Raw genomic sequence first — 27,087 nt, 5'->3', positions numbered from 1 at the left:
CACTGATACTCAGACAGTTAGTGCATGGCCCGAACTGTCAGTCCTCAGCTATTTACAGAAACAGAAAACACTGGCTTTAAAACACGCTGCTTTGTGTGTTGTTGTGTTCTTTTTTATTTTGACTGTAAATGGTCTGTGATAAAATGTTTGTCTTGTTGAAATCATTTTATTCTTGTCTAACTAACTAATAATGTGCACACAGTCAACTCCTGACTTTTGCCTCTAATGCAGAAAATGTCACATGTTAACACTGAACATACTGTATGTCACATGTAAAGTCTGCTGAGTTTAATTTGTTTTAATCTGATTTATGTGCATGTTTGTTTCTGCTCATTTGAACTGTCTTGCACTGAACCTCCCCCGCTGATCTGATGTCAACATGCCTGTCTTCTCTTTGTGTTTGTGTTCATGTTTGTGTGCGTGTGTGTTTGCACTTTGGCATGTAGTTCTTATTCTGACCCCTTGCTAGTAAATATCTCTGATGAAATGGACAAAACAGCAGTATGGAAAGCAGTGAACCCGAGTGCAGAGTCTTGTCACCAACCTATGAAGTGTAGTGGAAGGTAGCTATGCCATCTCCTGGAGTTTTCCAGAGCCCATGCTCCCACCTGTATTATTTTAATATGGTAACATAATGTGGACTAAAGAGATGACTAAATGTTGTCTGTGAGGAGAAAACTGTTTGTCAGGCAGGTTTTAAGATCGCATGATTATTTTTGCACTGTAGTGAAACAAACTGAAGCACGTTGTTGGCTGGAAGGTAGAAGATCAGTTTAATATTTAAAGCAGGATTTTGAGAATATAATTAACTAAAATGACTATGGCCTTTTTAAGTATAAGTCAGTAGAATGTAGTATAGTGTGTTGGGTGCCACAGTCTAAATCTGTACGAGCAAACATACGGCTAAATTTGAGTATATTGGCAGGAATATTATATTACAAAATGTAATTGATCTCACAAAGTTTGACTTTATATAGGAAGCCATAAACATTTTAACAAAAAATGTTGACAACTTTTCCTGTCACAATTAAAAGCTGCATATTTTAACAGTCCTCACATAAGCCCTGTCATCAACAAGGCGTTCTGTAGGTGGTGAAATCTTGTTCTAAGCGTACTGGTAATTGAGCGCTATCTATCACTTCTCATCCTAACAAAATCTCACATTTGCAGTTGCTCTCCGCTCTTAGCACTACCATAAATTTGCAGAAACACTCACCTCACTCTGTATCTCCACCTTTGTATAACAGCCAGGAGAAGGTGGCCTGTGTTAGAGTCGACGTCAGCCCAGACACCCCTGGAAGAGGTTCCACTGCCGAGACCTTCCTGTGATAAAGGGGGAGGGCACGGGGGGCTCCTTCCCCTCCTTCCTGTTACCTTCTCCCACGCAACACTTTACCCCGCTGGCTGACGGGCACCATTTTAGTGGGAAAGGGAGCATAGAACTGGAGCAGCACAACCTGCCTGCACAGCTCCCCATCTTCAGGGCAGCAGGCGAGCTCCCCCAGGGCTGTGAGTCCTACTCCATTCTAGTCTTGAAGTGTGCAGCACATGTACAAATGGCTGCCGCGATGCACTGTAGAGCGCACATTTCCGAGAAACGAAGGAATTCTGCTGTTAACTGCCCACCGATTCTCACTGTTTAGGAACTCTCTCTGTTTAGCAATTTTCTTATCACCCATTCAAACCACAGATGCCAAAGGAAGGGGTCTCACTGGTGGGGATTTTTGGACTGTGTGTATTTAATTTTATTTTTAACCCCTTGTATATTTTAATTTCAGTTTTACTGTTATTGTTTTAGCTGGTCACAGTACTGTACATGTTTGGTTCTTGCAGCTCATGCACCATGAGTTGTCCTGCACTGTTTGTTTCCATTGTTTTTTAGGTCAGATTAAGACCTTTTCACGATTATACACCAGCTTCAATACTCATTCGATTAAAGCCATTCAGGTACTGTCAGTGACAGATGGTTATATTTTATAATTGGTCTGGCACAGTAAATGACACAAACCAAAACAGAGGTACATTCAGATACTAATACTAAACTACATTACTACTGCATACATCTTTATAGACTTAAAAATCATTTCTCCTTCCTCCAGGGGAACACTCAGTATTGATATTGCTGCTGAAAAGTTGGTCAGTTATTTTCACTGTAAACCTCATTGTTCATATTATATGTGCTGTTATAGAAATAATCATTATATGTATGTATGTATACTGTGTTGTTTTACATTCGTAGCATTATAGGAAACCTACTTCTGAGGCCATATAAAGTCTGTACTGTACAGTAAGCACTTTGCCAGTATAGTTTCTTACCTAAAATGGATTATAGTGTGTTAATAAGAAAGGTTACTTCTCCTCCCATAGTATCTATAGAGCTGTTGTTCAAATGTTAATTAAACAACTCAGGAATCTTGAAGGATTTCTGACTGTGGTCACTTCATATTTTTGTCACAACACAGCGATAATTAACTGTCCACTGTATTCCTTTCATCACTGGTATCACAACTATTTTAATAAATGCTGTAAATCATAAAATAATATAGTAAGGTGCAGAATTAAAAAAGAGAGAATATTCGTGACCCGTTAGTTGCACCTGTTTTTATACTGTCTGTATTATTGTTGGTTATAGTGTGTGTGTGTGGTGTAAAGATAATTTGGTATGTCTAGCATTGCAAATCATTTTATGCAAAATATTTCTACAGTAAATGTAAAAACTATTATATTCTATGAAGCTGTTCTTTTTTTGCTAAGTGCAGTCCTGTTTTAGCAATAAGTATTCCATACTGTGCGATGTATGGACCATGAACCTAGTTAATATCCAGGCAAAGAAGAAATTGTGAAACTAATTTTTGTGTCTGTTTCATCAGCTCTGTCTGTGTGTAGCTGCAGTGACTGTACGGACAATAGCTTACGTGCCTTGTCGAAGCTCTTAATGTGCAAAGTCTTGTACTGATCATTTTTAAGTGTTGAGAACAGATGTACAGGTAAACACACACACACAGCGGCACACAAATGCCAAAGACAGACCATCTTTACTTTACAAGAGTGAAACCAGTACACGGCTCATTTGCAGAGGCTTTTGTCTGTCTTAGTGTTACTCCATGTCTGTGTGAAGGTCGTAGCCTGAGCCACTGACTCAAACGATGTTACTCAAGTTATCTTCCATTTACAAATGTAACCCTAGCTACTGTTTTCTGTGTGTGTGTTATACTGTCACAGCTCTAGTGTTTGCTCACAACGTAAAAGCTCTGTAATCAATATTGAGGTACTGGTTTTCCTGAATGATTAGTGAATGTCAAATTATTGTATCATCAACATCAAAAATGAAGTCTCTCTTTTTTTTTTTTAAATAAGTCATATGTGGTTATAGCTCTACACATATGGACCCATTTGACAGTAAAATGTAAGTTATCAGTGTAATAATCACAATATGAGGTCAACATCCACCAACAAAGTACTTATAATTTCATAATGATATTGTCTATTTTGATTTAAAAAAATACCCTATTTTCACATCACCTGTCTCAATTAAGATATATAAACTTATGTAGGTGGATAAACAGTATCGGCGACAAAAAGGAGGACTTTTTGGCCTCCATCATCACACTGACATCACTTAACAAAAATGTATTTGTTCTGATGTACAGACACCCAACATCAGTGAAGCACACTGCATCCTGTTGTTAGCTTGAACTATGACTTTTTTGTCATGGCCGATTGATGCAAAGCAATAAAAGTGTATACATGGTTACTTCCTCTCTGTCTTCATTTAACACTTTTGTCTGTCGGCCTCGTTCTTTCCTCACCTTCCTCCTGACAGGTTCATGAAAATCCTTGTTCCTTCACCTAAAAGTCAAATTGCCCAGTATAGATACTATATTTGTATAATCGTTTATATTTGTTTGGAATTATTAAATGTACAGTTAAAACTGTAGCAGGACCAAGACATTGGTCAGGCAGATGTATCCACCTAGACTGCCTTATGGCACATATTGGTATTGGATATTTCAGTTTGGATCAGGAAATTGAAATACAGATAGATACCATTCATAGTCATAATATGGAGGCTCTGTCCCATTTATATCAAGCCTGGGCTGTTTTTCCACATTAAGGACAAATGGTGGCAGCAAAGATCTGCGTTACACACCACAGCTTCAGGCACATAGCTTCAACACATCACTACCTCTGAATCCTCTGTTCTGTCTGCATTCTTTCAATTCTGGGTCACCCTGATTAGTTTGAAAATGTCTTTTTTTTTTTTAATTTAAATCATGGATTTTGAGAAGCTTTTTTAAACCCTCTGTAGACCTACTGGTTGGTCATGCACAGTTGTTTCCACTTGCGTGACTAATTAGACCTCCTCTCTGGACTGTGTGGGTGTTTAATTGACACCTTGCTTGTTGTCCTTTAGTTTTGTAGGAACATGTTTGGGCAGTGCGACTTGTAACAGACCCTGAGCAGAGGTCTGAGTAATCAGAGAAAGTGAAAACACCTGTGTGAATGTGGAAGGCCTTGAAACATTACTTGGGTCATTACATTAGTGCACAGAAGCACAAGACAATCTTGTGCTGTGCACAGTTGTAAGGATGTGTGGAGTCATTATTTATATCTAGACCTTCCGTGTTACAATATGAGAAAGCAAAGTCCTAGAGCAGAATTCAAACTAGTTGAGTTTGCAGGATGAGTACTGTGTGAACTGTTCATTCATGGATATGAAAAGGCCTTGTACCTTGAGGGGGTCAGGGCAAGAAGGATAATTTTAGTCAGAGCGTCAGTTCTGTTCTCATTCCTGCATGAGGTACTGTGTCAGTGTGAGATACAGTTCCAACAATTCCAAAAAAAGGTAATGACATAACATTTCGCTTGCATAGAGACGTCAGCAATTATTTCCACTGAATTTGTTGGATTGCTCACTGGTTTTGAGCAGCATGTCTAATCTAGACTGAGACATGACCAAATCTCACACAAGAGAAAGGTGACTGATTCCATAATAACAAGACTAAATATTTTACTATTTTCTCCAAACATCTATGTTGTATATGCTCGACCAAGGCCACCACATCTTCCATATTATGATATTTTCAGACCTCATCATCTCCAAACCATTTAACGTGAAGTGCCATTTACTATAACAATGAATAATGTTGCCTTTCTTTCATATGTGTGATCATGTGTTGCTCTTTGCCCAGGTGAAGATAATATTACCACATGACTACATTACCGTGACAGCAGGTTTAATAAACATTAATATTATTATTGGTACACAACATGATAAATGTAACAGCAGCAGCCATTTTCACAAACTTCAGAGATGTATGATTCGTCCTACATGAACTCTGCATTGTGGCAGTGCTTTGTTTTTAAAGTGTATCCTGTCCGCTCCATGCTGCACAACTTACATCCCAACGACAGCCCATCCTGTTTAATATTCCATTACTGGTGGCAGAAGATTGATTCTTCTATCTCACTCAGTTCTTTCAGGCTGTTTGAGAGAATTAGTGGTACATCGATTCACTTTTCAGTAGCCAACATCACTCTTCTGTTACACTTCCAACACAGTACACAATGTGTTCAGACACTTTTTTTTTTAAACTCTCAAGACAAAATCACTCACTCAGTCACAGGCGCTACATGACTCAGGATTACTTGCTGTAGGTTGAGCGTTTGGACTAAAGTGGCCCATTTAAAATTTCTCATTTGAATACAACCACCATTACAAAAAAGTCATTACGATTCAAACAAAAACTATTTCAACAAATATTGTAGCTTCTTACAAAGAAAAAACAAGAGATCCATTTGTTAAACACAAGTAGTTTTTCTTTAAAAATGTGCCTGCTGTCCCTATTTTATAAATTATAGAAACAATGCACTGGCAGACACTATTATTATTTTCACTATGTTTACAAGGCATCACTAGCAATCCTTGTTTACAGACGTTCAACTAATGTTATTTTGACAGTTCGAAATGTTTGTCTTTGTTCAGACAAACAAAAAAAGGTCAATATAAAGTGACTCTATTTCTCTTTTCAGCTTAAATCAGTCATTTGTGTTTTGGCTCAAAGTCTAAGATATGGAGTGAAATAGACTACTGGGAAACTATAACACTGCATTGCAACAGACAGACAGTTTCCCTAAGCAGGTAGGATACTCGTCGTCCTCTTAAAGAAAGAATGTGCTCCCATGGAGAACTGTGGCGGCTCATGGTGCTCGTGGTTCAGTTAGCAGCGTTTGGCGGTCCCTCTGGGATCAGCGACATGAAGAAAGTGATGATGAATGACCACGTGGAGGACAGGAAGCCTGTGTGGGGGCCACTGTTAGCATCCTCTGCACCCTCCTCTCCGCTTTCCCCATCGTCATCCGAGCCGTCATCCATCACTCCTTCCTGTACGGGACAAAGTCAAATTTTAGGGACACAACCATGAGATATGTTCCATGATACAGTGACATACTATCCTCTATATTCAATATTTGACTGTGAAATAAGATACCTACTGAGCTAGCTTCAGCAATAGCTCCTTAATGCAAAGTTACTGTCAGTGTTTGAGCAATACAGACTTGTTAGATAAAGTTTTTCAAAAGAGTCAAAGTCTGTTTGGTCCCTGATGAAGTTTTCTTACGTTACATTCAGCCGTATTTGCAACCGACACCAAGGGTCTATCATCTCGTCTGAAACTGATTTCTACTTTTTGTGTCAATCTGACAATTCACTGAAAATCACTTAATGACCTGAAAACCGGTGCTTTTGTGAGAAAATTGTGCTACAGACACAGTCATTGTTACAGATAAAAATCCCATCAGCCCTGCAGTAATGATCTTGGTAAAGCTGAGATGGATGGAGAGAGACAATGACCATTTCTTGTAAGTCGTGATTTTGTAGCTCTCCCTCCATATCGTCCTGATTGGCTCTGTCTCCGGGGAGCTGGAGTTCGTTCTCCAGGTTGAAGGGGAACCAGCCGGCCTGGTGCCTGCAGACAGAAACAACCAAACCGAGTTATAACTTCCCAAGTTCTCAAGTTCTCTGGCTGACGTACTCAAGCAAAGTGAAAGGATCACGCACAGGTAAAGCACCAGCATGGCCATCATCACCATGACAAAGCGGCTGAAGGAGGAGTAGAAGTAGACTATACTGAGCAAAATGGCGGCACGTGAAAACGTGTACACCCAGTCCAGCCAGTCCCAGTTCAGATCCTCCTCATTCAGGATCTCCCCTCCCTGGGCGTTCATCTGGACCTCGGGGTTGCCGCGGCGATCTGCCTGAGGTCGCTGGCTCAGAGGGTCGGGCTGGTTAGGCTGGGTCGAGGGCTGGTCTGGCCTGAGGTGCTGAGAGGAGGCGGCCAGTAACTGACTGGAGGGAGAGAGACACACAGACAGGATGTGAGCAGAGCTGGATGATAACACTGAACAAGTTCTACAAACATTCACCAGAAACATAAAGGGACTTACTAATGCATGTAGTACTGCCGGGCGTACAGCTGCTGCCACCACATTAACGTCATGGGGTTGTAATAAGCAGGCATGTTTGTGGGAGGAGCTAGCTGTGGAGAGTACTGATTCCAGCTGGAAAAAGAGACACTGCATCACAAAGACAGGTACACTTCGCCTGTCACATGACTATAGGTATACTTAAAATTTGTAAAGGATGAGTGGCTAAGGCTTTAAGAGACAGACAAATTCATTGCCCAGTCAAGACACAAGCTTAATAATATTTTAATGACCAAAGTGGAAGAAAAACCGGGACTTAGAATGTACACAAAATCTACACTAATCTATACATCCATTAGCTATACCGCTTGTCCTTTTTTGAGTTGCAGGGAGCTGGAGTCAATCCCAGCTGACATTGACTGAGAGGTCTCCAATCTATCACAGGGCCGACATATAAGAGACAGCCAACCATTTACACTCACATTCACACCTACAGGCAATTTAGAGTTACCAATTAACCTAACCTGCATGTCTGTTGACTGTGGGGGGAGGCTGGAGAACCCAATGGAAACCTACACAGGCACGGGCGAGCGTGCAAACTCCACACAGAAAGTCTCCAACCAGGTCAGGCTGTATGATGTTCACACTTGGATGTGGAGCGAACAACAGCACAGCTTAAATGCCAAGAGAATGATCAGGTGACAGACTGTGGGAAGTCTGGCTCATATCCTGGTTATTTTTCATCTCAACCACATCAACCACTGTTCTTATCATCAAATTGCATTGAGTGCAGCCATACCACGTCGAAAGAGATATGGAAATGCTACTAGATCCAATGTAGTAAGACTGCCACTGTGTGTTAAACTTTAAGAGACTGGGGTGCTTATTTCAACATTATTTGCAGTTACATTTCTATAAGGTGTATTTCCTAAGTGCATTAAGGCACAACAGGTCTGGAATGATCACCTCACAGTTAAAAATCTGCTGAAATTTTAAGTTCCTGTGGTGAGTCAGCTTACTAAAGAATCCTTTTCCTCTGCACTGTAGAATGCACTGCAGAAGATATCAAAGTTTCACCAGTCCAGAAGCTTACCTGTGCATAAACTGTGAATACATCTGTTGGTAAGGGAAGGGTCCAGCTCGCTGTCTGAGTCCATCACTGCTCTCTCCTACCGATGACTGGGGTTCTTGACCAGTGGAAGGGCTATTTGAGTTTGTAAGAGTCTACAACCAGAAGGAAAATAAGTTCTGAATATTCATAATAGTTTATAGTTCATCTTTAAAAAAAAAAAAGCCAAGCAAAGCTTTTCAAATCCTCAGGGACGTGCAGCTTACAGCAGTGTGCTGGATGATGAAAGGAAAATGTGGTGATGATGAAATTAATGGAAAGGAGTGACGAGTGCGTTGTTGACCCACCGTGGGACTGGCCGAGTTCTCCTGAGGCTTGTTACCGCGGCTGCGGGGGGGCTTTGGGGAGCTGGGAGGGGTTCGCGAGGCGCACACCAGATGGAGCATATGGTACTCATCCTGCTGTAGAAGCCAATACAGCTCATTATCAAACAGAGTCTAAGTATTGCATGTTCAAAGAAAAACAAAATCACCTTCTGACTTTATCGAGTGAACACTGCGACATTTAACCAATGCAGAACAATTCTAAACCCTCTGAACTCACTTTTGGCCATTTCCTTCAAGTGTGTGAAATTAAAAATAAGAGGTACATTCATAATATGTGTGTAATATTGGTAAATTCTACACTGATAAAGATAACAACACACCACACTGATTTTCTCAGTAAAATATCACCCAATTATAGGAAAGCCTAAGTTCCTTTAAAAATACATGTTGTGTCTATTGCTGCTGCCCTGAGGCACAAAACAAGCAGCAAATTAGGAAATAAATTCAAAAATCAAATCAAATTAAAGAACAAAACAAAAATAAAGAACAAGATGAAGTCTCTCATTTTAGCTGTAATGCACCTGTCCACTGATGTCCCTCTCTACTCTCTCTTCAGTGGCTATAATTCTATGCCTGATATTTTTGTCTTTGCATTTTTTGTTAAATCAATTCATTGCTTTTTAATTTACTTAAATGTGAGATTTTCACATAAAACAGCATTAACCATTAGTTATTTTTTTGGGACTTTTCCCGAGCTGTGACACCAGGTGTCCACATATTTAAGGCCACGTGGTGTACACAGTCAGTCAAAACAAGGAATCAGGCAGCTCATGTGCTCTGTGTTGGGCTAACGATGATTAAACTAGAATCTCTTTGTCAGACAAGAAAACCAGGCCCATAACAACACAGAGAACCTACCTTTCTGAGCACATCTTTTAAAGTAAAGTGATCCAAAAGCAGCTTCCCAGAATACACCAGCCTCTGGTCTTTGGAGCTCTAAAAAGTTTTGTGACAACAAGGTCAGAGAATCTGTATATTAGCAACAATGTCAAGAATGTACTGCACTACTATCAATATGACAACAAGCAGGAGAAGAGCAAGCTTGGTAATGTAGGTCACAACATCAAAAGCCAGAGATTTTGTGTGAGTGAGTAATGAGGATGAGATCATAGTAACCTGAATTGGAATAAGTGGGTCTTAATACTGGATTAAACTGGAAGTACAAGAAGGTTAGAGTGTGTCCTCTTAAAGCCTACATTCACTGTACGACCATTCAGGAATTTAAATAGCCTATTTTAAATCCTGGTCACATGCAATCCAGAATCTTTTATTCTGGGTTCAAGTTGCCTCATTGTTCAGTTTTGCCTCAGTTAATGTCTGCTAAATTATGTTAAATTCCTCTACAGCTTTACAAGGGAGCAGTTTGTCCCTGTGTGTTTACAATGATTGCATCAGAACAAGTACTGAGCAGAGAGAGAGGGGAGCAAAGTCAGATTAGCAGCACAATAAAACAGGAATCTAAACACCTTCATTTCACTGTGACGTCAAATCTGCAGACTCTGAGGCACTTTTTGGTTAAGTTTGAGACTCTTGAGGCCTAACTACTTTCACTTCAGAGAATCAAGGATCAAGATTAATGTCTGTGTCACTTGGTGATTATTCAACAGCAATGTGAATCACAGAGGAAATTTAGCGGAATTCAAAAGGCAAGAAAAGTTCAACTGGGAAATGCTGGCTGTAGCTGTGTAAATGCTGGACTCAGACTCAGACTCGAAAGTTTAAAATACAATACATTATATTAATTTCTTTCACATTCTTCCACACTAATTCTGTGTGTAAATGTAAATCTGACATCTGACATGCTGAATCCTATCATGACCTATTCACTTCTTGAGTTTAAACACAAAGATATCATCACATCCTGGTGAGTGAGCTGACAATGCATAGCAAGCTACTGATGTTAACTGTTTGTGTCAATCTGGGTACATTTGTCCACCAGATGTTTCCTATCACACTATGCTGTCAAACTCCCAGATACAGATACTGATGTAACCCTCCTATTAAACATGCGTGATAAGCTGGCTGGATGACAGGAAAGCAGAAAAGATCAGAGACATCAGCAGCAATGAGTGGATCAGAGAGAGAAATACTCACTGGTTTACTTGGGTACACATCTGACAGGTGTGCTTTGAGTTTCTCCACAGTCCAGTTCTGGTAACAGTTGATGGTCTGGTCATTGTACTTCTGGTTGGGAGCCCTGATGACAAGGGTAACAGGACTGTCCACAACAGCTTGATCCATGGCTCAAAACCATTTGTCTTCAATGGACAACAAAACAGAATAAAAAAGGATCTGGGCTGCCTTGTCTGGGTCCTGGCTCCAGTCCCTCCTAATAGTTTTCTAGCGGGTTCTTGGCAGCATCAGAGCAAAGCTTCAATGTTATGAAAAGCCTGATGTCGTTAATCTGCAGCTGCAAGGTGTTTCCTGTAATTTTGTACAGACGGTACACAGCTGGAGCCTGAAGAAAGGAAAACATCAGGTTAGCCTGACCCCAATAACATCACAGTTTGATATATGACGGTCGAGTAATGTGAGCTACAAACAAGTGAGTACAAATCTGTCATCGGACATAACGTTTCAATATAATTTAACAAAGAAGGAAGCGTTAGTTGTTTGAGTGCGGCATGTACTAGCTAACACTAGTCCGGGGTATTTAACAGCTGGCTAAGCTAACGTTAGCTTCACTGGGTTTTCTGCTACTAACGTTAGTCAAATCGAGCAGAAAAAGTTGTTAGCTAGTGTACTTTGCGAGACAATTGAAGACACTCTAGCTCTATTACGATGTTCGTCTAAAATTGAGTCCTGATACACCTAGCTTACCTGCCTTGTTTACCTCCTGGTAACCGAAGTGTTGCCCACTTGTAACTCCAAGCTCCGGCTGAACCTGGGTGTTGGACTTCTTCGTTGGATTCTCGGGTGGTTGTCGACACTCAGTATTACGGGTTATTACCGCCCCCCACTGGGCAAAGATGTTTGAACAGTGATTCGACTAAAAACCAATATGGAGCATAAATACATAAAATGTTTCAACAAAGAGAAAATTTCAATTCTAAATAAATAGAATTGATAACATAAAATCATAACATAATACAATTTAACAACACCATTAACTATAGCCTCTAAAATGACCATTATAACTTCCATGAAGGTAGGATTTATTGTAAGTCAGTTGTATTAGACTGCATTATTTTTCAACTGAGTCTACTAATTAAACTGGCAATGGAGTTTGCACCAGTGATTTTCAAAAGTTTTCCTATTCAGACATACAGAGTGTGTAAGATACTGAAGATGTAATTTGCTTCTTACTGGTTAGAATAAAATGAGCAGTTGTAGAACAAATAAATAAATGTGTTTTTCAAAATATCTGCCATCTGTTTGAGTGTGGCATCAATGCAAGACAAAGACAGGAACTGAGTCTCTGATTGAGCAATTAACTGATCAGAAGTGAGATGTACAATGCGCCATGATGGGTTGAAGTCTACAGCAGTTGAAGGGATTTAATTCAACTGCCATCTCCTGGTGGCACAGTGTAACACCCTAGCCCCTCAGTAGTTCTCTCTCTGGTTTCAAGAGATGAAAAGTTGGTGTCCTTGAACAGATTTCTCAATGTGAATTGTAATCTTATTAATTTGCTGTATCCAAATTATCACGTACATTCATCACTGATGAAGAATCAAGGCCAGGACTGCTGAGAAATGTGAATGGCCATCAGGGGGGAAAAAAAACCTTGGAAAAGCGTTATGATGTGATGCTACAGTGTGTTTGATAAAAACCTACATCTTACTCTTTTACCAGATAAAACTGATACACTCTCTTTGAATGATTCAGTTTTAAACGTGAGGTTGATAGCTGTAGAAAATTATTCGATTCCTGAATCCACTTGGAAGTGGATGCTGGCCTGAAATGCCTGCAATAGCTCAATAGCTTTTTTAAATGTATGTACACATCCTGAGCGTTGCTATACAAAATGGTTCAATATAGTATATGGGATTACATATCTCATCTGGCCTGGAGACACCTTGGAATCCCCTAGGAGGAGCTGGAAAATGTTGCTGAGGAGATGAATGTCTGGAACACCCTCTTGTTCTCCTGCCAATGTGACCTGTCCCCAGATAAGCAGAAGAAAATGGATGGATAGTATATGACCTTGTAATCACAACACTCAAAGTGAGTAAGATGGAATAAAATATGATGAAAATGATGGAAAAAAACAGCAAAAGAAAAAAAAAACATTACCTAAGTTGGCCTAAGATGACCTTCATTGAAAAACTGAGAATAATGTTCACTCTGCTTTGAAAAAGGGTGAGCCTGCTTCCGCTTGACTCATACAGCTCAAGAGACCTTGCAGGCTCTTGTTCAAAAACACAAAAGTTTCAGGCTACAATTTCCAGGAAAACGCAGCATTATTCATCCTGACTTAATTTCCTTGTCCTGCTGTTGCTGTTTTTATGTGCACCACATTCATCTTATCAGTGTTTTTCTGGTCATTGTTTTAGTCAAATCAAACTGTGCCATTATATCAACAATGTGGATTCTTATGGCCGGTTAGAGGCTTAGTTTCATGACTTCTTTGAGGTTTAGACTTGACTCAGATTTCTTCCAGCTGCTCCAGTTTCCTTGTGCAGGCAAAACACATGCAGGTAAGGCGAGTTGGAAAATTGCCTGTCTTCAATTATGTGATGTGGTTATGTCAAGCTTTATTTATTTCTTAAAACATGACCTTTGGAATTTTGGCTCCTATGTTCTTCTCTATAATATAATCCCACTTTCCACTGGTGTGTTTTAGCCTCATTTTGTAAAATTTGTTTTGCAATTAAATATTTCATGAATCATTTCCTCTGGATGGTTGCTTGCTCATGAGTTACACAACCATATTGGGCAATTCCTGCAATATAAAACACCTCTCATGAGAAGGGTGAAGTACTTCTAGTGTGACGTCCATCATGTTTGTCTCACTACGTTAACACATTTGACAGATCACTCTCTCACAGAGGATGCAAAATGTTGACAAGGTAATGTGCAGTACACCAGTGATCCACATGTCTCCTTTAATGAGACTACATTAGAGATATCCAGTTTCTTTCATTTCCCACTCCCTGTGTGTGTCTATCCTTCTATTAGCCTACTTAACAAAGGACTGTTTTTCACTCCCTGCCTCAGTTTAGCAGTGGGTGATATTGTAATATGGTACACTTCCGACCTGTTGCCACTGTTTGTGAGATTTCAAAAGTGGAGGTGGTTGAAATGAGGTCAGCATGAATCCAATTTTCTGATGTAATTTTCCATCCCCATAGAAAATGATATTTGATGTTTTTAAATATAGTAGTCAGCAAGTTGTTAACATGCATCATTTGATTCACTGGTGAGCTATGAGGAGGCTTTTTTGGGGTTGTTTTTAAAGATTTTTTCTCCCCCTATTGATTGTCTCTGCTGCTGCTGTTGTCATAGTTTTTATACTCAGTTTGCTCATTTGGCTTTTGTTGTAGTCACACTGCCCTCATTGGATTTTAATAAAGGCTGAATTGGACTAAGTAAGGTTTCATGACAAACTGTGACAGAACATTGGTGATAAATGAAAGTTCCTGATTTGAGTTATTGAACCTGCAAAAATGTAAAGTGGCAGATAAATGGACCTTATTGAGGCCAAATTCTCCCTGCATCCTTAACTTGTGTATAAATATCACACAGATGAAATCAAATAAAATATATTTATATTTTATATTAATATGTTATGCATGTTTGTTCATTATATTCCAATCATATTAGAACCATCCCAAACACCATAAAAACCACCATACAATCACCCCAAACAATATAGCAACCACCTAGCAACCATTTAAAATGTCATAGCAGCCACCTGTTACCAAACTATAGCAACTGTCCCAAACACCATAGCAACCACTGTGCAATCTTTTATGTTTACCTATCACGTTTATTATATTTATGAGATAATTGTCAGATTTCATTCATTCTATTTAGTATTCTATTTAAGTCCATCCAAGAACTACACAGGAAAGCTCTATTCCTATTCCCCTCGACACACATGCACCCATTTCTCTTATCCAGTAAAATGTCAGCCTGCTCTCAGAATCCCCAGAGAGCTGCCTGTGGCCTATCCCAGAGCAGAAGGATACCACTTTATGGAGGTTACCCCATATGTCATACCAATCTTTTTTAAAAGGGGCTTTCTTCTTTAGGGAGGAGAATGAAAATGAAATATATATATAAAAAAATACTATGAAATTCAGGAGAATATGACTGATTTTTTCTCTGGGACAAGTAACTGGAAAGCTTCTGTGCTGGAGTTTAATATTGTGGGCAACCGTTTTTTCTGACTACATTGCACTTCATTATGCATATTACAATAAAAGTAAAGGAAAGAGACAGATATGTATTTCCTCTCTAACATAAATCTGCACTTTGAGTATGCTTGCACACTGAAGCATTTCCAGGTCGAACTACCCCTCAGAGGCCACTTGGAGGCATGGCAATGTCTACAAACTGAACTAGCATCATTTCCCATGCAATACAGGAAATAGGACTAATTAATAAGGCTATTGTATGACAATGTAAAGCTTAAAGCTCTTTAACATTAAAATGGAAAAAATCAACATACTGAGGACTTGCTTAATTCAATATTACATACTTATTGCTTTGACATTCTAATAGATAAAGCAAGTAAAAGGCTATTTATTCAACAGCGCTGTGAATTTTCCCTTTGTTTTGTACTTAACAGATTCAGAGGTCCCCGTCCCTCCACTGTTCATAATGAGTGCCTACATTAGTGAGTCACTGGTGTGAAAAGGTCGCTGGCTGGAGGAGGTTTTAATTAAGCAGTAACAGCTGATAGTGCAACACATTTTGATTTTGAGATCAGAGCACAAGGTTAAATTGCATTGAAAGCTTTCTATCTATCTATCTATCTATCTATCTATCTATCTATCTATCTATCTATATCTAAAATTCATCAAAATCCCTTTTCCCATTCAACACCAGCATGAATGACACAGTTACGTTGTTGGATTTACTACAGAAGCAGGTGATTTTAATTATTTGGCCTAATTAGACCCCTCCACTCAGGTTGTGTTTGATGGACATCTCTCTGACCCTATCACTGGCATTACTACACCTGCTAAACCGGGACAAATGACACTCTCGTCATTCTCATTGGTGCATGGAGTTTGGTGACCTCACGAGACTGCCCTCCCATAAAAACGACCATATAGGTTGTTTGACCCCGAGTCACTACTTTGTCTGCAAAGCGACGTCTGACGACCGTGGCTATCTTATTAGCATGCTAGCTTCAGTAGAGGAAAAGAAGTGATAGAACTACAAGCAAAACGTTGCCGTTGCTTTCCACCACTGGAGACACCTCATTGCGAGTAAAGGAAAGAAGTTTGACGCTGAACTCGCAAAGTTTCCTCCACACTGGTCAGTAAACAGCTGCTGATTGTTAACTTTGGTTATGCTAGCGATAGAAAAACTTACAAATAGCTCAATTAAAACACCGAATATAAACATAGCAAATTGCAACCATGTTTTTAATATTGTAACCACGTTGCCGAAGGTCCTCTAAACCAACCCATTCTAACCCATACAAAAATCTTTTCTTAAACCTAGGTAAGTTGGGGTTTTTGTCTACTAGTAATGGCATTCATTTTTCAACAGTGACTTTTTAAAACATTTTTTTCTGTGGCATATCTCCTGCTAGGTGATATATAGTCATTTAGTCGTTGGATGACTTGTTGGTCCTTACAGGACTCCCTGTACAGCACCACCCACCTTCAGCCTGAGCTGAAGTTTAGATAATTAGCTAGGAGAATTGAAAACACCTGTGTGGGTGTGAACATCCTTTAGGTTTTATTACTTTAGGGCCAGAGGATGTATGCGTGTCTAAAACACCTCAGTGTTGGGAAAACAAAATATCCCGACAATACAAATGCTCTATAAATAAACTGAATTAACAAGTTTATTTTTTGGTGTTTGGTAAGCGCACTATAATACGTTAAATGACAACATTAATTTTTTATATCATACTTGGCTTTTTGCAAAAAAAATTCTTTAAAAATAAGTTAATAACATCTGCAATATGCTCAGTAAAAATCCAGCTCTCCTCTTGCCACTTGTTTCACAGCATTTCTACTCTACATTTCAGGTATTCTACCCATCTCCATGAGCTCAGTGCAGCCAGCTCGACCCATAAAAGATTTAACAGGTAAGCAAGCAAAGTCTACTTGCGCAGAAGGTCTTGGTCAAAAAAGCTGCAGTGCCAGTCTTGAGGTCAAACTTCCTCAGTCATCACTTGACTATGTTGTAAATGATACGCACAGGATAACTTGCTTGTACGTCATTTTCATACGTGTTCAACTGATGTCAGGGTCTGTTGGTTCAGGGCTCTCTGCATACAGCTCACCTCTGGCATAGGTATTAGAAGAGCAGTGCACTGGAGACTTACAATGATGCCATTAGGATGTTACTGTGTGTGCAAAGTTTTATAGAGCTAGTCTCAGAAGCTGAAATGTAATGATTTTGTCAATGGTGTTTATGGTGAGTTTATTGAATAGTAGGTTTATGTGTCGTTCGTTATATAATATTTGAGGCCTGTGGAGGTAAGTAAATTGTATTTTATCCAGTTTATTTATCGATTTGCTCATGACCTTGTACACAACGGTTAGTGCTCAGAATTTTACATCAAAATGACATGAATAATACACTGACAAATCCTTTGGAGATTTTTTTTTTTTTCTGAATGGCTTGTTGTTTTCTTGACATTTGCCCTTTTTGACAAAACTGAAACATTGTTAGTCACAAGATATAAAAGACAGCAGTGATCTTTTGGTCAATGCTGTCACTTAGTGTTTCCATTTGTATTGTGCTAAATAGATTCTCAGGCCCTTGTGCCCCCTCAGTGTAATTCATGATGGGTGTATGCAATTAGTGACTCACTGGTGCAGAAAAAGTCATGGGCTGGGGATGGAGGAGGCTTTAACTGCATGAAATCCCGGTTTGACTGTGTTAAAGACTACGTCAAGTTCATTTAGACCTTAATTTTGCCATTATAATAAGTAGGACTCCCTCACTGTTTGGAGTCATTAGCACAATATCTTGCAGCCTGAGTGACTCACTGTATCATTTAATGTTGTCTTTACAAATTATACTGCATGGTATAGTTATGCTGAGCACAATATATGTATTTAGAGTTGCGAAAATATACATTCATTAACAGCACAGTCTGTAAACTAAATAAAAAGACAATTATCATAAGACATCCGGTTTCTCTTTTCAAGCCCAGCTACTTATGAGTCATGCTCTCACACCTCTCCACAAACCTGTTGCTTACACTGGGTGGCAGTATGCAGTCATTTTTATACTAAAACCAAGAGACTAATTAACTTGTGAGGAGCAGCATTCCTTTATTTCCTGCACATAAATCTCCAATATGATTATAATAACATTTTAAAAATATATTTTCATGCTTGCAACATTTGAAAAATGGAAATTATGCATGCATCCTGTTCATGACACTCCACAGAGAACCATGAAATGTGACTCTAAGTTGGTGAGAAACTGCTGTAACGTTTTGCAACAAACAATTCTTGTGCACTTTGAAAGGTGCAGCAACACTGGCCAGCTGTGTCCTCACTGCCTATGCAAGAAGCAGTATTGTTTTGTTTTTATATGCATGCATTCACAAACCCTAATGTGGCATCAGTGGTCCAGAGCATGGATGCATCCACTCTTTACTTTCAAAGAAACAAGGATAAATATGTATATTGCATAGTCTTGAATGGATGTTTTGTAACACCAACTGTATTTCCTGTCCCTCTGTAACAGCTGGCATAACCTTGTGCACTTAAATCCACTCTGCAGCCCCCTTGCAGTCATGCGATTACACTGTAGTGGGCTATTGATTAATTGGAGTGAAATCTGAAAACTGCTCTCAGCAATTCATCTTGCGTCAATGGCTAAGTATATCAAAGTAAAAACTTTTCTTTTTGAGCTGCTGAGCTGTCTTACGCACACACGTCTAGCCAGTCTAAAAGACAGCAGTCCCCATGGAAACAGGTTTCCTATCTGCAGAAGCTCCATAAACAGATTTCCTGATAGAGAAGAGGGAGGGGGAGGGTCAAAAAGAGAGGGAGAGAGGACAATACTCATGTGAGTTTGCAAAATCCATACCATCTCTATGCAGTAAATACAGTATCTGCATATATATTGAGTTTTGCATGCCATTTGTACAAATTTTACCTGGCTGTGAATCAAGCTGTACATGAAGTACTTATGACTCACCTGTTACCTTGACGCAGCTGAGGTATTTTCTGTTAGTGCTCACGCCATTAACCTTAAGATTTCCTTGTGCACCAGCATGAACTAAGAAAGTGAATGAATGAAAGCAGCCATCCCACAGTAAGAATGACTCAACCCCTCTCTCTATATGTAAGTGCTCAAGTGCTCTCCGCCTGCAGGAAGGAAAGATGTACAAATTAGGCAAGGTCAATTGCATGCTATTTGGCTAAAGACATCTCTCCCACTAGTGTTGAAAATGGTCTTTGATACTGAAGATGGGAGGGTAAATTGCCCATGAAGTTTCATTCACATAATGGAATTTGTCGCCCAAATCATCCGATAGGTTGCTAGGTTGTTGCATCACAGGCAGGATGACTCCATGCCATGTCTCCACAATGGGCCTATCATTGATGCATGTGCCACCTGTGGGCCTGTGTAAGGCTCTCTGTGTTAGTTTTTATTTCTGGCGAGCTCCAAATAGTCCCATGCAAACCATGAGTAGTGTTCTCAGCAGACACTGGGCGTACACTGCTGAAGCAGGAACATCTTGGCAGAGGCATTGTGATCGTAAATGGTTCCCTACGCGGGTAAATTATTAGTTGCACCAACTAAAAATAGTTCCTGGAATCCACTCCCAAGCATTTAAGATAATTACTGGTGATGTGCAACCAATGGTTCATTTTCAAGATGTGTATTTTTAGGTCACTGTGATCCAAAATGGAGCCTGCTATAACTCAAAATAGTACAATTGGAAATCAGCTATTTAAAAAAAGAACTACTTGCGTCACAAGATGTTTTGTTAAGATAAAACCTACAATAGGTGTCTTATTTAAACTTGGCGCTTAGAGAGGAAGCAAAGATTACTGGTCTTTTTATATAACCTCAAGGAAAGAGAACTCAGTTTGAAAGAAGATTGTCCAGCTTGTGCTTACAAAATGAACAAAAATGTTTCAACCTGTTTATCTTCCCAACAAATCAGTTTGTCCAGTATTTTATTTCTGCTGTTTACAATTAGTTCCAGATTCTGCTGCACAATCACTAACTATGACTACATAGCATCCCTGTATTATTCCGATGTAATTATTTTAAAGGCCTTACACAACTTGGCCCCAACATGAGTGAGTTGTTGATCCTATACAGGTTCACTAGGCCTAAGTAATTGCTAGCTGGATTGCATTTTGAGGCAATAATCCATGTGTATATAGATTTATCCAACAAAAGCACTTTGGCTGGTATTGTTTTAAATATGAATAAACATGTTGTGTTTGAAGTCAGTCAACTTTTCTATAATCCTAACTTAAAGCAAGCACTCGAGCTGCACGATTAATCGTCTTAAAATCGCGATCTCAATTCAGAGCTCTAACACGATCTCATTTCTAAATTCTGATTAACAATTCTGCTGCGTTTTCATCAGAGACACCTGCTGCATCAAAACAAACGCTTCTCTCTCTCCCTCTTGGCTCAACCAGGTATTCTGCAACTTTATAATATTGCAGCAGCAGCAGTAATATTCCCGCAGCAGGTCACCACTACAAAATGTAGACCCTCTGTCAGCCAGTTTTAACTTATCACCGGGAGTTTCCATTTTAGATGTGTGGTTTCTTGTGGCAGGAATGCAATTGTCAGCAGGCAGATAGAACTCACCTGACACTGGAGCAGAGAGAATCAGAGTGAGTCACACTGCCTGCATCGTGTTGTCGTTCTGCCCTCCATTTTCATTAAGTATCTAACTGTAAAGTTAGCTTTGTGGTTTGGTCATTTTAAGACAAGATTTGGTTGTAAAGTTTACAGGCTGTTGTTCTGTTGCTCCTGCAGTGCTGTGTGTGAACTGTGAGGCAGCTAGAAAAAAGTGTAACAACTCATCCACTGACATTCTGAGTCATATCGGGGTACTCCTGACTAATGTATCAAATAGTCAACATTTAGGGGGCAGCCTTAGAACCTTACAGTTTATTAGCATACCTGACAAGCTCCCATAGACACAAGGAAATTACAGGCTCGATCAACTACCACTTAGCCAAACATTCAATTCAGTTCAATCCAATTTTATTTATATAGCGACACAACAGAAGTTATCTCAAGACACTTTTCATAAAGAGCAGGTCTAGACCATACTCTTTAAAATATGGCCTGTCCTGTATTGGGCTCCGTTATATTTTCTGTTCCGCTTCCTTGTGTGTCGGGTAAATGAATGGTAAAACATGTTGAGGGAGAGAATTGTGATCTCATTTCTAAGCAAAAAAAAAAAAACTCATTTTTTCCAGGATCATGCAGCCCTAGCAAGCACTGAGTATCTAAACATAATTAAGAAGTTCAGTAATGCTGTAGCCACTGCAAACACATACTGTACAGCAAGATCAGATATTTTGTAAGAAAACATGTACATTGTCCCAACATTTTATTAATAAGTTCAGTGTCAGCAGTATTTGCAATTTTCAATTTCAATTTACAACATTCTTGTTACATTCACAGAAAATGTATACAGTTGCAATTATGTTTCCTACAAAACCAATTTGCTGATGCAGTTTTCTTTATTTTCTTTAATGCTTGTCAAATGTTTGCTTGTCTTTATTTTGAATATTTACTCATGCTCATCTGTCCTTTTTTTGTAATTGCAAAGCACTTTGTAGCCTTGGTTTTGAAACATGCTTGACTTACAATTAAAGTATAAAATAATTATCAGTGATAGTTTGACAGACTTTTAAGGATATTAACTGGGAAGACATTTGACAGCTCAGCCCACTAAAATACAATAGATGTTCTGTTCTATTTGATGTCTTCCCACCTTTGTTTTACCACCCACTTTAGAACAAAACCCAGAGCAGAACTCTCGTTTTGACAAACTTAATGATGGCATGTGATTTATTTAAGATTAATTTTGCGCACAAAGCATTAGAGTAACTAACTTTTGCAATACTTCAGCTAGTTTTAATATGCCATTGGTCTACACTGCCTGTCACACTCACACAGTTGGAGTTGGAGAGTTTTGACTTTGTTCCTCAGTTGAGGGGCAATTTGTCTGAGCTAGTTGCTTTTGTGGTGCAATCTTGGCAAATCAGGGTCTCTGGCTGTAATCATGGCCACTAGCATGACTGATGTAGAACAACAGCCCTCATTAGTCCTCAGCAGGAACCACATATCAACACCTAGACATCACAACCCTCAGGCACCTGTGGTGGACCTGGCAGCTCTGTTGGCAACAAGAAAATCTATCATCATAGTAAACGCTATAGGAAAGAGAAAAGGAATATGGATCATAGCCAGACATCTTAATTGAATTCTGGATACTGATACTTTCATTGCATCAATCACGTTTCCAATTTTATTCTCACCTCTTGATTTAATTCAAAATCCATTTACAGGTGGCCGGTGACATGTAAAAGTATGAAAGTTATAAAAAAGTGTCATGAATTGCAATTCTTGTATAACCTCGTTCTATTTCAGATCTCATCCCATTCATGTTATCCCCCTCCTACAGTTTGATATAATAAATAATATGCTAAAAAAATGTGTTTACTGTCATCCCGCTGAAAGGCGAAAATAAAGCTTAAATTAAGCAACAGTGGGTTGGTAGTGTGAGGAATGACAACTAGCAAACCTCACTCTTCTTAGTCCTCCTCCTTTCCACAAGCCCAGAAACATAACATGAATGGAGGCACAGACTCAAGCATGTCAGCGCTGTCAATGGGTTTGACTAATCATTCAGAAGAAAAAAGAAAAAAAAAAAAAAACCCTGCCGTGTATACAAACTGTTGAAAATGGACTCTGTGTCTATCATTTTATTGTCAATCAACATTGGAATAATGGGTGCAAGGCCTCTGCAATAAGCAAGTCAAGGGGAAAACTGCACTTAAGTAAAAGTGCTGTGCAATGCTCAAAGTGTGTTGTATTGAACAAGTTAGCACTTGAGGACGAGTTTCCATAGCTACAGGTTCATCAGAATGCAGGACACGTATAGTCTAACTCCACTTGATGTGAGAGAGGGGGCAAGCAGGTTGAATTGATGCACTCTGCAGAGTCACAAATGGTACCATTAAGTTCAATTAGCAGGCATCCATCCGATAACTTCAGGCTGTTGTCTGGATAGTTATTCCTAATGGTGTTTTATACCACAGAAGACCAGTGCATGTCTTCTGTCTACCTGAAAGATAACTACATGCTACTTAGTGGGGAAGTATGCAAGCTAGGAAAATGTTTCAGCAAAGTTTTAAATTGGGGTGATAGCATTTCATATAAGTATTCCAAAAGACAATGATGGTAATATTGGATGACTCTGCCACTTGGGGACAGCAGAAGCACATTGTAAACACAACACTGACATATCACCTTTTAAGTTGATCTGACAAACTTTTTAGCAAAGACTTGCTTAATTACACATTCAGCAGTTAAAGAAAAGCATTATCATTCAATTGGAATCTTTGTTTCTGATGAATAAATTTAAGTCCAGTATTCACTCTATTCTCTTTTAGCTCTGTTTTTGGTTCCAATGCATGAAGGAAAATGTCTTAACTAGTAAATGCCCCACTGTGTTCACTAGCTAGTCGCTAACTGTGTCTGTCTGTTGTTTAGTGCTGAACAGTTGGTATACAACACAAAAGACTAATCAGCCTAGTTCTGCAATTTTTCTTACAGCTAGTTTATATATTCTGAATGCAGAGCCATGGGTCAGAATCTCCTAGGACATCATTTCAAAAGACACAGGAACATTTGGAAGTAGCTTTTCTGTCAGTTGTCACAGGGATAACCTGTAATGATCCTGTACCACTTGACCTCAACATGCCCCTTTAACCTCCCCTCCTTGCAGTCTTTTCAGTTAGTGCAGCCCTCTGCTGTGCCCTAGTGTTCCAGCTTTCCTCTCAGGTCTAGGCAGAGAGCATGAGCCACCTAACAGCAGCCACTAGAGCTTGTCACTATCAGAGCTATGTATTCAGCTCCATTCTCTCGCCTCTCCTCAAGGGCAACCAACTTCCTGTTGCTGGGTTACACTAATTGCAGCATTAGTATTCTGTATTGAATTGCTACCGGAAGCTGAGGCTCCACCAGACACTGATGGCCAGTGCAAGTCATTGTAATTACAACACCACAGAGACTCTGTACCTTTTTTCTGATTTTTTTTTTTTTTTTTTTTTTTTTTTTTTCAAACCCATGCAGCTTCCATGTGGACTGCAATCTTTTTGCTTTCCCCATTTCTTATCCTGACCTTTCAGTTAAAGGGGCACATGGGTCCTATTTCTGACTTCCTTCTTTAGACCTCATCTACACAGGAGGTGTGCGGTTTCATGCAGGACATCCTGTTGATCCTACAAAATTAATGTTTGCACAGTGCCATCACCCCAAGGAAGTATTCACTTAAACTGAATGAGAGTTAAGTGCAAGCGGGGCAAAGTGAATACAGCAGGACACAGCTATATCATCTGCAATATATATTCAGATACAGTTCCAGATTAACAGTGTATCAAAATAATCAAAACGATAAATTATTGGTTCTGCAACATTATTCCTTTTTTGGTTTTATATTTACAGTTCATCTTATTGTGTTTAATAAACCAGTTTGCTATTGTAGAAATTCAGTCAATCTTATGTTTTAAAATGTTCATTTGAATGCCCTGCTGCCTTCACAGTTCACACTCCTCTTGTCAAATTCATTTAATTTATTCCGGGGAAAGGCATCACCACAGCAACACGGCTATCACAAGCTAAGGGTTCCTCCATATGTCAGGCTCAGTTACCGTGACAACATGTTTCACAGTAAAGTTCCAGCACAGAGGAGCTCCCTGCATTTTGATGAAGAATATTCATGATGGAATCTGAAAGAGAAAAGAGTAATGACCCATTGGATGACAAACATGATTCTCAATTTGATGTTTATTTCCAGTATTGATCTGCTGTGTCAAACACAGTATGCATGTGCTAATGCAAAGTATATGTTTGTACGCACATGCATGTGTTTATGAGAAGGTATAGCATGCAGAGGTGTAGGCGGTCATTCAAAATATCAAGAGTTGCTGGTGCTCACTGAGTGACGTAGAAGATCTTTGGCAGCCTGCGTTTATCTCTGACCTGGTCAATGGCAGACGGAGGATTTGTGTCATTCTAAGAGTGAGGTATTTATCAGACATAAACGTTCAGTTTTTTTGCAGTTCTTTGTTTTGAACTTGCTGTTCCACACGTGCACAGAATGTCACCTACTGCATTAGGAATTTGAAAATGATCCAGTTTTTATAATTTTGCTTGCAGACCACGATCGTGTCCTCCTGCATGGATGAAAAGTGAAGAAAGCTTCACTAATCCAGCATAGCATGAATTTCATGTTCCTGCTGTTCACCTGCCTTTCTGCCTCACCAAGTATGCATTTTTTTTAAGGTTGATGTGCGTCATTAGACCTGTGTGAAGCTAATCTCCCTGCAGCAACATCTTCCCCTCTATCAGGGGGAGTCACCAGGTTCCTATGACTAAGTCACATGCTTCTGCATCTCTGTGAATGAAAGACACAGAAGGACATGAAACATTTATAGGTGAAAGACAAATATTTTGATAAATGATAATTTAGGGTTATCAATAAAGTTGAATTAAAAAAGAATGGGATCAATGATCTTATTTACAGCTGGAGAGGAGTAAACGGCAATACACACAGAGAGAAAAATAATTCTACATTCAATAGAGTGTCAGAGTCTTTTATGTTGAGAGAAGCATGTTTAAGTTGTGCAATCACTTTGAATGCCTGGCAAATCCATTCAAAGCAATCTCTTACAACCAACTGTTCAGACATTTCTGTGGTAGAAGTGATCTCTTACAGCACAAACATGCCCTGATTTGCAAAGCACAAATGGCGACCTAGCATCAAAGTGTTGGAAAACAAGAAACAGACTTGTAAGATTTTAAAGTAAGTCTGGAACAGTGGACAGTGAGCCAAATGAATATTTTTGATGGAGGTAGACATCAGGATTAATGCAGCAAATGGAGCTAATCTTAAAAGCTTATCTTCCACCTAGTTTTGGTTTTGCTACCTGAAACTGCATGAGTTCACTTTCAGTGTTTACATCAAACCAGATTTGAGCCACAACAGGCAGCTGTTTTTAGCAAACCCAGTGCATGCTACCTCTCTTAGCACCAAACAGCAGATAATCAGCGACAAGCTGGTGAACATAATGGATCATTTAGCAGCTAAAGCACCAGATATTTCGCTCAGCAGAGAGTAGAGAGCAAAACACAGGATAAAAGGAGAGTGAATATTTGATTGTACCAGACTCCAAATCAATGCTAATGTTGCTGCATGGAAGTGTAGACAACTGTTTGTTAACCCATTTGCTGCAAGAACTTTCTGGGGTCAAAAAAAAATGTTTGTTTACTTTGTTTCTCTTGTTTTACTGATAACATATGTCGAAAAAGCAGTGCTTTCAAGTTTTTAAAGAGGAATAACAAATTCCTCCTAGCTTTTCTAAAAGTTAAATCAAGTTTATTGTGTAGCCCAATCACATTCAATGTCTCAGTGGGGTTTAAAGGTCTACAACAGCTTCTTGACCCAGGCCAAGCTCTTAAAAGAAACCTCAGTGCTTAAGAAAGAAAAGCAACAGAAATTACCTTCGAAGAGAGATCCTATCCCATAGTGGCCGCAGGAACATAGAGGCATAGGATTATGAGCCAAATACTAACGTAGCACATCCAATATTAAGAGATGCCAGTAAGATATTTGGTCTAGTAAATTTAATCTAGTGCATTGAGAGCAGTTAAATCATACTTATTTCTTTAGGTGCATTTTGTCTTAATGAAAATATATAGGGCCCATTCAGGTTATTATTGAAACAAAAAATGTACCTCTATTCCAGCTTTTAGGCACCATTGACTATTCTACTGCATAATGTACCTGAATTACTTCAGCTCTAAATTTCTAGGTTCTGCTTTTCCTGTGGAAAAAGAGTA

At 39.3% G+C, this 27,087-nt stretch overlaps 2 protein-coding genes and 1 long non-coding RNA gene across 19 annotated transcripts in view; 2 read left to right on the top strand and 1 right to left on the bottom strand.

Moving 5' to 3' along the window:
- Positions 1-3,754, top strand: part of LOC108889082 (sodium bicarbonate cotransporter 3) — a 39,852-nt gene extending 36,098 nt beyond the window's left edge. For 13 of the 17 annotated variants that reach the window (XM_051067729.1, XM_018685403.1, XM_051067753.1 and 10 more), the window contains 2 exons: positions 447-563; positions 1,248-3,754. In XM_051067729.1, the coding sequence (XP_050923686.1) occupies positions 447-563; positions 1,248-1,329 (199 nt within the window). In that variant the 3' untranslated portion in view covers positions 1,330-3,754. The remainder of the gene's footprint in view (positions 1-446; positions 564-1,247) is intronic. The other 4 variants (XM_051067759.1, XM_051067739.1, XM_051067740.1 and 1 more) reach the window with 1 other exon arrangement.
- Positions 3,755-5,220: 1,466 nt separating this feature from the next.
- Positions 5,221-11,805, bottom strand: LOC108889090 (homocysteine-responsive endoplasmic reticulum-resident ubiquitin-like domain member 2 protein). The gene is made up of 9 exons (XM_018685415.1): positions 11,701-11,805; positions 10,975-11,338; positions 9,739-9,816; positions 8,842-8,955; positions 8,519-8,649; positions 7,447-7,560; positions 7,061-7,348; positions 6,854-6,968; positions 5,221-6,385 (listed from the first exon to the last, which is right to left on the bottom strand). The coding sequence occupies exons 2-9, from the start codon at positions 11,119-11,121 to the stop codon at positions 6,218-6,220; spliced, it is 1,155 nt and encodes a 384-aa protein (XP_018540931.1). The 5' UTR covers positions 11,122-11,338; positions 11,701-11,805; the 3' UTR covers positions 5,221-6,217.
- A 5,147-nt stretch (positions 11,806-16,952) lies between these two features.
- LOC108889078 (uncharacterized) lies at positions 16,953-25,716 on the top strand. Its single transcript, XR_001961920.2, has 3 exons — positions 16,953-17,095; positions 25,126-25,271; positions 25,405-25,716. It is a non-coding gene; the product is annotated as an uncharacterized LOC108889078 (long non-coding RNA).
- Positions 25,717-27,087: the final 1,371 nt, after the last annotated feature.

Source organism: Lates calcarifer, linkage group LG3 (assembly GCF_001640805.2).
Source record: "Lates calcarifer isolate ASB-BC8 linkage group LG3, TLL_Latcal_v3, whole genome shotgun sequence".
Lineage (NCBI taxonomy): Eukaryota > Metazoa > Chordata > Actinopteri > Centropomidae > Lates > Lates calcarifer.
The sequence above is the reverse complement of the archived record's forward strand: the minus strand, read 5'-3'. Positions and strand labels throughout refer to the sequence as shown.

Excerpts from the sequence above, each read along its gene's own strand:
- LOC108889090 (XM_018685415.1), bottom strand. The coding sequence starts at position 11,121 with ATGGATCAAGCTGTTGTGGACAGTCCTGTTACCCTTGTCATCAGGGCT. Across the intron at positions 7,561-8,518 it reads TATTCACAGTTTATGCACAG|CTGGAATCAGTACTCTCCAC; the intron begins GTAAGCTTCTGG and ends CTCTTTTTCCAG. Across the intron at positions 6,386-6,853 it reads ATCACGACTTACAAGAAATG|GAAGGAGTGATGGATGACGG; the intron begins GTCATTGTCTCT and ends TGTCCCGTACAG.